Source organism: Ischnura elegans, chromosome 2 (assembly GCF_921293095.1).
Source record: "Ischnura elegans chromosome 2, ioIscEleg1.1, whole genome shotgun sequence".
Classification (NCBI taxonomy): domain Eukaryota; kingdom Metazoa; phylum Arthropoda; class Insecta; order Odonata; family Coenagrionidae; genus Ischnura; species Ischnura elegans.
In genome coordinates this window covers 50433289-50445497 of record NC_060247.1, presented here as the reverse complement: position 1 = coordinate 50445497, position 12209 = coordinate 50433289, and the positions used below count along the sequence as shown (strand labels likewise).

The 12209-nt window shown below is 39.3% G+C and overlaps 1 protein-coding gene across 1 annotated transcript in view; it reads left to right on the top strand.

Moving 5' to 3' along the window:
• The window catches only part of LOC124153727, a 653735-nt gene extending 641890 nt beyond the window's left edge, over positions 1 to 11845 (top strand). The window contains exon 6 of the mRNA XM_046527062.1: positions 9741 to 11845. Within this exon, the coding sequence (XP_046383018.1) occupies positions 9741 to 9799 (59 nt within the window). The 3' untranslated portion in view covers positions 9800 to 11845. The remainder of the gene's footprint in view (positions 1 to 9740) is intronic.
• Positions 11846 to 12209: the final 364 nt, after the last annotated feature.

The window sequence follows — 12209 nt, the reverse complement described above, 5'->3', positions numbered from 1 at the left end:
CAGTTGTTAAGGAAATACGAATAGGAATCACATGATGTGGCGAGGTAATTAGACTCCTCCCAAGGCTGACCAATTCATAAGAAGCAGGAGTAGTGTCAAGTGACCCACCCTGGAAATTTCTCAACCAGTATAAACCGCAGACGATAAAACAAAATAAAAGCTAAATGAATCGTGTCAATACATCCCAGTGTAAATGAAACTGAATGAAACATGCATGCATGAACCAATGTCGAACAGATATTGTTTGTGGTTCCTTTACTCTCGCAAATACGTGTGTCATGGTGAATTTTTGCAATCAATCTCAATTTCATACAGTTTCGCGTAAACTTATGCGTGTTGATATGTTGCGTAATCAGAGAAACAATATGTACGCTCGATGAAAAAAGTGTGAAAACGTATGGAAAAAAATTTACGCTTTGTTTTTCTCAACACCATTCCGTTCCACACGCTCTCGAAACGGACGCCAGAAATCGCCTAAGGTTTCGTGTCTGTCTCAGCAGGGTCTTCTACGAAATATTTTTAAGTAATTTAATTCTTCCATGACCTAGGAAAATTCGTTTCACTCCAGGAAAGATGGGCTGTGATGCAAATAAAGCCGGTTAATTCATTTTTACGGGAACTCAAGTCACCATTCATTCCTCGCAGCTTTATTGTGAGTAAACTTTTCTCGAGCGATGTTCATCAGAATTAGTCTTCCGTTTCATTTTGAATCCAGCGACCCGTCCAACCGATGGCAGAAGAAAAGGCCTAGGAGAACGTTCCCTCGCGTAATTACAATCTACTTATCCATTTCAATTTGATAATCTTATATCGCTCCCGGGGAAAAGGAATGAGAGTAACTTTTCGAGACCGACTTAAACTACTTGAGAGGGACTTCCCTCCACCCCATAACTCCCCACACTTGAAGGAAACAGACAGAGAGAGAAAGAGAGAAGTAGTAGCAATCCAAAAGTTTTGCCTTTAATCACCAATCTCACTCCTTCTTTTCTCAGACATTTAAGGGGGCATACTACCTCATCGGAACGCATAACGCTCGAAAATTAATAGCAGTCATTGGTCCTCTATTTTTACGTGAAATTTTTTTTCTGCTATGATATCCGGAGGATCGACGATTAAAGGGCTAATATTTGCACCTATTGCGTAGAATCTTCATTTTGGTGTCTAAACAATAAATAAATGATGTAAATTCGGGGTAAATCGTTAGTTAGTTGCCTCATTTACAACGCTAAAACGACCTATGTCTCACCATTCACTTTCAGGTTAATATAATAACAGCACGAATTCAGGTGAAGAGGACTTGTCCATACCACTTGACTGGTCTTCTTTGCTCTATTACTCAATTAAAACTCCGATTAACAATGCTATAATTTAAAATGTTCGGGTTATATAAAGTAGATCCCGAGTAACAAATGCCTGTACCACAGAATTCAAAATTTTACCTTAGTATTTTTTCAGATTTAATTCTCTTTTATTTGAGGTCTGCTCTGCTTGCCCTGTAAATTTCAAGTTGATGACGTAAGTTTTATACAATGTATCTGTCACCAAGATAACATATGGCCAAAGAAGAGGGATGCATGTATCTCCATCAGTAACCAAATAGGATTTATAAGATTATTTACTAATGCAAGTGAAAATGGGAATTATAGTCTCTGAAGCCGGTTTTTCGGTTGGTTAGGCAACCATCACCGGGGAAAGAGTGAGTGCATGAAACGTTATGCAATCAGCTACGGAGCTACATTTTGATAGATCTTTAGTTTGACTCCCGGCGATGCATATATTATAGTGGTGCTTTATCCTCTTCCCTGCCTACATTCATGATCCTTTTTATCCTATTTCCAATTTCTTTGAGTTTTGAAAATAAAATAATATAATTATATTTTTTGCTCTCGGAACTGGAATGCCGCAATTTGATTTAGAAGAGCCTCATGCGGCTCGTGAGCCGTAGGTTACCGACCCCTGCTCCAGTGCATATAGATAAACAATCTTCTGTAAAACCACATGTGTAACGCCTCCACAGGTGTACAATAGAGAATAAACTGAAGCATATTTTGTAATTTTACAATGCATTTCAGTCAATTAACAGGCCTACCAAGTTTTGTTTAACGACACGTGAAATCTTGATGGTCTCCAACTATGCTTTTCGGCAGGATGGTGAGCCTCCTTAAACTACACCTCTCCTGTTAGAAACCCACATTTTCTTTTCCTGTCTCTCTGAATCCCTTATCCCTGTATCCCTCTCTGCATCCCCCATACCCTCCCTCCGACTCTCCATGTCCCTACTGCTTTTCTTTCTTTCATTTCCCACAGTCCCACTTCCACGGATAGTGCTCACGCGACCTCCTCCAACTCTTTTTTTTTCTGTCGAAGAAGAAAGAACGAAAGAAAAAAATAATATACATCAACTCGCCCGACCCGCTAAAAGGAAAACGGGGCGAAATACGTAACCCATTACGCCACCCCTTTAAGAGGAGGAAGAAGTGGAAAACCTTTCCCCCGTTTGGAGCCTCTTATTCGACAACCACAATGCACCAGGGCTCGTGGTCCCAGAGGTTTTTTTTCATGTTCGATTTATCGAGGACCGTGTGGTAAGAGGAAATAGGTGAGGAGGTTATAGAGAAGGTTTGGAAGGCTGGAAGGCGGTTGGTTGAAAGGGTTAGTAGTGGAAATAGGGTGAATAACTTCGCTCGAGGAGGTTTGCACGAGAAACGATATGTGTATTTCTTTTTCATGAAAACCTCAACAATTTTATCTTCAAATTGCACCTAATTTACCGACATCAGCAAAAACAGACTCTCCTCAGTATATTTCCTAGTAATTAAGGTTTAAAGTTCGCGTTTCGATTCAGTTTTACAAATAGATGCGTGTGTAAGCGTCCATAAAAGTGATTAACGTCATCGTAACTACAAAATCTGATATGATGTTCGTTTTACCTTAAGAATCAAGATAAAAATGAAAATTTTGTTCTTCATTGGACTGCATTTAGTTGTTTGCAAATATATGCTGTAAAGGAAGTCAAATTAAAGTCAAATGGCGGTCAGCTGGCAGGAAAAACAGCTGGCCAAGAGTTTAATTGAAAATGAATTAATTGAATTGCACATATTCATCGCCTTCAAAAGATTTTTTAATATCCATGGATGTGGTCCATGATAGAAAAAAATTTGGTTTCGTATGCTAAAATTATTTGATTTGAATCGCGCAGTCATGTATCTATCTCCCAAATGGGCTTCATTTATGGAATTCATTTTTATAATGACTCCGAAAAGTGACAGTCACAGGCCTGAAGTTTTCTTCTGGCCTTATTTTGATTTTGTTGTGCCCTTCACTGTTTTTTTCTAAAAATAATGAATTCATTCTGGAAAGGCGAAATGAACATTATATCACTGACGGTCGCGGTTGCGGCGAGGTAAAGTCCTCGCCAGCCAAACGGATGTTCGCGGGTTCGTGTCCCACCTAGGTAGATTCCCCCTATCCGGGGCCGGAATGTTGGTGTATTTTTAATAGTTAAAAGTTATAACAATGTAGTGTTTATGATCTTGGAGTATAGGTCATGATAAATATAATACACATTTCGCCAACGTTTCGGAGATTTATTATCCTTCCTCAGGGCTCTTAATTATAATGAATGTTTACAAAGAAAATAAAGAAAATAAATTAATGAAGTGGTTACAAAAATTTTGAATACAATTGTGCAGTACAAATTCATTGGTAAATTAAAAATTGTGAACAGAATTAAACAACATACCTGTGATTGAAAAGTTTCGTTACTAGGCTAATCATGGTTACTTATAAATATTGATTCATTTGTTAACAAATGGTATCTAAATTATACTAAACAATTTTAATTTCGATGAATTAAATAATAATAAATTTTACTTAGGTGTTCGATGTCCGATCTTTTATTGCAACTGTTATTTGATTTTGATATGTAAAACATTTCTTTAAATAATCTTTTCTTACCTAGTAATTATTCTTTCCTAGTAATTAAGGTTTACAGTTCGCGTATGCATTACATTGTTGTAATAATAAGAAAGGTCAGGAGAAGAAACTTTATTCGTTAAAAGTTATGAAAACCCCGATTTGAAGGCCAAGTAATGCTGTTTTCGGTAGTGTGGAAATAAACAAAAGGACAATTGCGACTTATCACATCCTTTGATAAGTTTCTTTACATAAATCTGTAAATATATACCTTTTCAGACGCAGTATCCTAAAAATACACGGCATGAAAGCTTTTTTCTTTGTTCTTCGGTGAAGTAAACAAAGAGTATAAGAGCTTACATTGAAATTTTCATTAAAATTACATGTCGTCCTGAGCGACCTCCTAAAAAGTGCGGTAAACTTGAGGTCGTTGTCTAGCTTTCTTTCTTTCCAACCCAAAAAAACGTCCGCTCGGGGTTTATTTTCCGAAGCCTTCCCCCCTTTCGAACGACAGTCACCCCTTCCTCCACCACTTTACTCGCTCGCCCCACTCCAAGCAAAAAGGGGATCGTAGAATTTTACGGTCGAATCGGAAATCGTGCATTGGAAAAAGTGTTGAATAAGGAGAGCATTGGAAGCCGAGGAGGAGGAGAAGTGTGTAACGATCGGGTTTAGAAGAGAGAGGGTTTGGCTGTTTTCCTCTCCGATCTCTACTTTTTTAAGAGCCCTGCCAAAAAGGAACGAAGGAAGTGTGGGATGGAGAGAGATAGAGAGAGAGGGAGGCATGGGTGGAGGAGTTTGGGGAGAGGATAAGAAGAAAGGGAGGAAGGTGGATGGAGTAAGGAGGGAATATAGGCGAAGGCGTTGTCGAGGAATAGCATACCCGAGTCAAAACGGGGTGGGAGGGATGCATTAACATCGTCCGGGCTGAAGCTGCTGAGGATACTAGAGAACACGATTACTACAACAGAGGATCCTCATGTCGGCCTCATAATGTGCTGTCGACTACTGCGCATTTAAATGAGTTTACAGAAGTCGCCACTCGCGTCGCTGATGGACAAATTGATCCGAGTTTCACGGGTAAATACGGTATAATTATGGGAGTAAACCGAAATATACATTTATGATTACGTAATCTATCATAGTCATAGAGCTCAATGCTATTTCTGTAAATTAAAGCACTATACTGCAAAATAATGGGAAAATAATAAGTGGTTCGCATTGCACTCATAACCGTGTGCGGCAATTTTTGAAAGCCTATTAAAATGTGCCCGAAGTGACAACAGAAATCAACCTTCTGTGGGTCTCCATTGTTCAGTCCCCTTCCTAGAGAATAACCTCCTCGGTTCTGGTGTATTGTATAAAATACGTCGACGTTTGAATTTTTCACTACTTGGCTAGGTGAAATGTCGTTATTGGGACTAGTTCAGTGCTTCCTGACAGATGACAGCATCATACAGGAGCATGATTAACAGAAATCACTAATGTTGCTTTTTAACATATAATTAACCAGAAAACATGAAAACAACGGTAGATATGTCTCGGGACCGAGGAGGTAGAACACTCGTTAACTACTTTAACCTTAGTTAACTTGTAGAAACCATCTAATTGAAAATTTAAGGGGAACGTTTTCTATTTCCTAAGAACTTAGAGAGGCACGGAGAACATTACTCCACCTCCAGATTCGACCGAAACTTTAAAATATAACAGATATTTTGTGGAACGCATACATATCAGCATATGTGTTTCCCCCAAATAATGAACGACTTCAGTAAATGCGAAGTTAGGCAAACCAATTTTTTGAGGGAATAGTTGTGATTCTGAGCTTATATTACGATAATTAAGTAAATTTTAAATGGTAAAGGAGTTGATAAGAGGCAATAATTAAAATCCCGTCGGCACTTTTTAACGTATTTTATATTCAAACCGTTAACTTTATATTTTGTAAAGGATGTCTTTCTTATTCATCATAAAGAATGAATAAGACATCCTTTAATATGCGTATGTAACATCGCTGCAGTTGGCAGCAGTGGTAGCAGCCGAAGCTATCTTCACAGTATTCACAGTCGTAGTGATTTCGAGAATTTAGTGATTTAGTCACTGGTATTGACGATTACTTCTCTTCAACCATAGGTGGCGATATATCGCTCATGACTTGGTAGCATACTAGGATATCCTCACCGAATCCACAGTCATAGTGATTTCTAGTATTAAGTCACCGGCAGTGACTGCTACTTTTCAGCTACGGTGATTCATACAATTAGCGATGTATCGCTCATCACTGCTAACTACTATTTTTGTTAATATCCTTATTTTTTAAGAGCTTTGCCAAAGTAGCGAAGGAATTCCCAAACATTCTACCCTCTAACACCATTTTCAATATCCCCTCCCCGCTAAGTACTCCTCCCACCCATACCTTCTGTCTCCTCCGTATCTCATCTGAAAGCTGCCCCTCCTCGCCAACCATATCCAGCACTTCGTCGTTCCTTTTCCTCTCCGTACATTTCTCCATTTTTCTCCATACCCACATCTCGAATGCCTCCAATCTTCTCTCGTCTTCTTTCCTCAGTGCCCACGTTTCCGCACCGTAGAGAGCTACACTTCAGATCAAACTCTTCAATAAATTTTCTTTAAACTTTTATACAACGATCCTCTCAGAAGCTCCTTACTGTTCATGAACGCCTTCTTTGCTGATGAAATTCTCTTTCTAATATCCTTACTACTGTATCCGTTTTCCTCCAACGTACTGCCAAAATAGTTGAACTGCTCAACCTGCTCAAGTTTTCACCACCCACCTTTATCTTGACTCTCACACTCCTCGCTCGCGATGCTTTACAATACCGCATTACCTTAGTCTTCTTGTGACTAATCCTCATCCTCGGAAAAAAGTATAGGGTTGAAAAATTTAGAGGATCGTCTTCTATTTCCAAACAACTTAGATAGGTGTAACTCGACTCGGAATCTAAATCAACGTACTACCTCCCATATTGCTTCAACAGGAGTGTGGCGGGGGTGATATTTCACCAGCATGCTTCCTGCAATAGAATATTAAAAGAAAAATAATGTACGTGTGAGTAATTATACCGAAGACATTAGAGGGAATTGGCATGGGTGTCGTCAAGGACAGCACGCCCGAGTCAAAACGGGGAGGGTAGGACGCATTGGCATTGTTGGGTTGAAGTTGGTGAGGATGCTAAAGAATAAAGCCTCGTTTACAGCTTTTACTTGACTTTACTTAGAGGAACTATGAAGCTGAAAATTTTAGAGCCAGCTGTCGCTAGGTATAAGTTGAATCGTGGAAGCTGTGTAACAATAAAATCAAATGTTTCAAAGTTGATGAGCTATGGACAGTTTTCTTACATTTATTTCGCGGTGAGTACATGGATATTTCAGTTATATTTCACGGTGATATTAAGATTAGTTACGCAGAGTTATGCTGTTTGTGACTCGAGCTTAAGGAAGAGTTAGCCATGGCGTCACTTGGGATGGTTTCAAGGTTTTAAATGCGGAAGAAAATTCACCTACATAAGGAATATGTGGTTTTAAATTATCGTCTCATATAGATACCTCAAACGCGGGAAAGGGATTAGCCTCGATGAAGGGGCTGACATGGCACCTAAACGCGAGTGGGTTTCCATTTGGAGCGATCCTGAAATCACGAGATGGTCTCGAATACGGAAAAATTTAGCGAGTCCCATAGTATTTGAGAAAAGGACCGAATTCAGTTCCAGACGGGAATGTCTTGGCCGTGAGGAAAGAATGGGTGATGAAGTGATAAGGAGCTTGGAAATGCATAAGCTTTAGCGAAGCTGGAAAAACGACATGGAAGACATCGTGGAAGCGGTTGTAAAGGAACACTGTTCAGTCTGGCATTTGAAATTGGAGCGAGACTCTTTTGACTATTGGGTCAAGGAGCACGGTCGATATCTCGCATTCCGCGCGATTAATCTTTCGAAAAAGAAATATTTTCATGCCGAGATTTTGAAAATTGAAGCAATCTGCCTGCTGCTACAGGGCTCGCGGTTTGAATCGGTAAAAATAACAAATGTTACTTTAGCCAGCATAGGAGCTATTATATAGCGAATGTGGTTTTAGAGTAATGGAATTCGTAAACCAACTAAGAATGCAAAATAATCATTTCCTTCGGCTATTGTTGCATAAGAGCGATTCTCTAGCATACAATTGAAGCGAAATATGGCTGGTGTTTAGAGAGATAATAGTCAAATTTTCATTCATAGAATATCCCTTAAATTGAACTTTTACCCTAATTTCATTGGGCAATAAAAGAGCTCTGATGGTCACTGTATAGTTGCATAGAGGTCTCAACGGCTAGCCATCTATTTCTTCAGATTAATTATGTATGTTTTCCCGAAGGATCACATTCTACTCTAAACTTATTCCTGAAAAAGGAACCTTAATAAATGTATACCCGTTGGATTTAATTAATTAATGAAACGATTTTTATTCGTCCTTGTCTTTTACTCTTACATTTTGAGTCATACAGAGGAGATTAAATGTTTGACGAATATTTTTGGTTGCTAAAGTGTATATTTTATTGTGTTTATTGGTCTTCGTTAGCCTGGAAAATGTATTTTTGTTTCTATAGCACAGTATTTTATTCCTTCGGCCGCAGGCTTTTGTGAGTAAAAGAAATCAATTTTTAACGGTTACCCATGGTATTAGTAAAAATCACCTTCATAGGTTTTATAAGAAATTGGTTACGTATGCACCTTGGCCGTTTCAGGGTGTGATTGGCTTACCGAACTTATTTTTACGGGTTATTTATTATTTTGCTCCGCTTAATAGAAAATAAAAAAATCTTTAGCCAATTTATGGTATGTTCATAGCATACACGTAGTTAATTTTTTCTTCTTGTTTATGATCTTTATCTTTTTGCGGAGAACCTCATTTAACATCACATGTACCAAAATTGCTTTTCGTAACATGGGTATGTACATAATTTAATATGTAAAATGCCAAGTTTTGCATCCATTACTCCTGGAATTTAGAGTAATTTACTATCTTCACTGCAATTAATATTATCATTCAACAGGCATAACATACCCTTCGGAGAGGTAAAAACTTTGTTTGCAAGCCTGAATAAAATTTAATATTATTTACCTCATTAATATGCGTCCAGCCCAGGTAGGGTGGAACAATATCAAATCAATGGTTCACGAGTTCACTTGGTGGAATGGTGAAATGATAGATTAAGGATAATTGTTGATACATACCACACAGTATTTATTGAAAACTCGATTGAGTTTTACATAATCACTGTGTGGAATATAATAGCGTGAATTTTTGATTCTATCACTAAATAAATAGTTAAATTGTATAATTAAAACCCCTAAATCAATTCAATGCCTCCACTACACAACCGCTCAACAATCGCCCACCGAATCAAATCCGCTCATATATCCGAGGTATCGAATTGTTACACATAACACACTACTTACTATTTTCTCACCCTGGGTTGTGTGCAAAGTTTAAACTCATCGAGGACCAGTTTCAAACTAACGATTTCCTTGAAGTAAGAACTGATGCTTTCCCGGCGAATATATTCGAAAAATTCTATTCGGGCTTCCAGCCGGGTAGTCTCTCTCCATTCTGCCGACGTTTCGGAACACGAGTCGGGTTCCATCCTCAGGGCTAACGGTGAGTGAGTGAAGTTTGCAAGCTTATATAGCCTTCATCGGTTGACTCGTGTTCCGAAACGTCGCGTCGGCAGAATGGAAAGAGACCACCCGGCTGGAAGCCCGAATAGCCTTTTTCGAGGCGATTTCCTTGTTGATTAGTAATGCAAAATGCTTTATCTTTGACAGGGTATGGAGTTTCGACCTGCTCCTTTGGAGGCCTGTTGTCGCATTCACGGCTGAGGTAGCAAGGTAACCTCCGAGGCTAGGAAGGAGGGCCGAGAGAAGAAGAGCTGGGGAGGAAGGACACAGAGGAGTCTGGCCCCGGCGGCGACCACGACCCGACGGTATGCGGCGCTGCGGCGGCGTCGGGCTTCCTTCCCTCGGACTGCCGTCAGGGTCGTGCCTCGGGGTGCCGCTGAAGCAAAGCACAGGAAGGAGACGGCAGGTAGTCGGAGGAGTCGAGAGGAAACGGCCGCGCCTCTGTGAGCAGCAACGGCTCTCGGTCTGGCACAGTCCCTTGTGAACGCGGAAGCGACCAATTTGGGAGCCGGTTTTCGGGACGTGGTCGCCGGAAGCCCTTGGAGGAACGCCGCTCTTAGCAAAACGAAACGGTATAAAAGAAAAACGGTCAGTGACGTTATTCCCCGAGGGAGAATTCGGATTCCTTACGCCGACGACGAGCTCATATTTCGCGGTGTTTGCTTGAAACACGCTGATAGTTGAGAGAAGTATTAAGGGGTTATGTTGACATGTCGTCCGCCAATCTTATATCTTTTCATCATTTTGTCCCAGAAAAAATATGAAATGGAGCCGTTTGGATATCTGTATAGACCTTCTCAAATCCTCCAAGACCCCTCTTTCTTACCCAATCACAGGCTCATGTCTCGCCAAAGAATTTCCCTTTTGAAACTTTCGTAGGACTTGAAGATACATAAGATGCACAACACTTGGTGGACACGCGAGACTATATTATAGTTAACGTTCTTCCTTCAGCCTCTCCTCGATGGAGAGACTTCAATTGTGTCAACTTCCTTTTGGGCTCCATGTTGGAACGTCTATCGAACTACGTAAGACCTCTTCTACGATGCAGTGAGCTATCGAAAGAAAACATCAGCAAACCCAAAGAAGAAGGACTTGTTGTGTACTATTTTACGATTGGAGTACCTTTGTGTGATCATAAAGAAAATATTTGTATGTCCGTAAACTGATTCGTAGTGAGTTACAAATATTAATAATGATGTGTATGATGATATTATTGAGAAAAAAACTCTCCGATGTTGTGAGGTTTAATAATCAAAAAAGTTTGCCGGTGAATACGGTGTGGTAGAGTTTTCAGAAAAATGGCGAATGAACGGAATTTTCCTGAACGAGTATATTTTTTACGGAACATGAAAAACGAGGTATACAGATATTTATAAAGTTGGTTTTAAAAAATAAAAAAGTTGATTATGCGGTGTTGTGAGGATTGAGAGAGAGAGAAATTAAGGTAAAGTAATAGAGGTTACGTTAAAAAGGAATCGACCAAAAATTTTACCAAAAAAAAATAATATGATGACTCGATATTAATTGCTGTTGTTCTACTTGTTCCGAGTGAATTTTGAACATGGGTGACTTATTTCCGATCAACCCCATCCCCGCAAATCCCCATAACATATTCATATCACCCTGTACTTCATCCATGCGTCCCAGTTATCCACGGTGTAACCCGTAATCCACTGCCCTCCCCATAACACGGCTTAGCTCCCGATCGTGAGTCAAAGAGCAGAGGCATGCTGCCCAGTGGCCATCTTGTTCTCACTTAGATAATGCTTGGGTTTTAGCGTGCCTAGCATGCCGCAGAGAGAGCTTCAATGCATTGTATTTCCGTTATGATGATTTAATTTTTTCCTGCTGACTGGAATTGGTTCCCCTTTTCTCCGCTGCCAACACCCACATCATGTGAGGCTAAATTGCCATTCCTAGAGATGACTTGTGACTCATCAACACTTTAAAATGAAGTTTCTTCACATTTTTAACGCCGAACAAAGGAAAATAATATTTTTTTTCTCTGGAAAAGACCTTTTGCCTACTGCTCTTGACTCTTGCGCCTACCTTTTTCCCGAAAAATTGTAAATCAGCCACGGGTATGCAAATTGTGAAGTAAATTTGAATGGAATATGTGCTACTTACGAATGAAAGCTTATCTACAAAAAAAACCGATTGAATGAAAAACGATTCATGTGACAAGTGTATAAGATATATATATTATGCATTATAACCATAGAATAATAAAGGTGTGAATTGACATTAAATCATTATTATCAATTTTCAATGCCTCCTATACCCCAATAACCGAAACAATCATCTAATTTTTCAATTCTATACTTTAAATTCTTTCTAGATTTCCTTTCCAGGTGACGTAAGGTTGGTACCAACTTTGACCTACGACCCAACTGTACGTTATTCTCTTTATTTCCTTTTGCTAAACGCAATTAGGGCTTAGGAAGTCATTGTAAAACATTATTTTGTGGTAATCGCAGCTGTTTTTCACTTAATTTTATATTATATACGGCATTATAACTATTTTTTGGGAATTTTAACTGCAAAATAAAAATAATTATTGGTAATCACGTGTTTTAAAGCATTACCGGGGATTAACATTACAAAGAAAGTGCT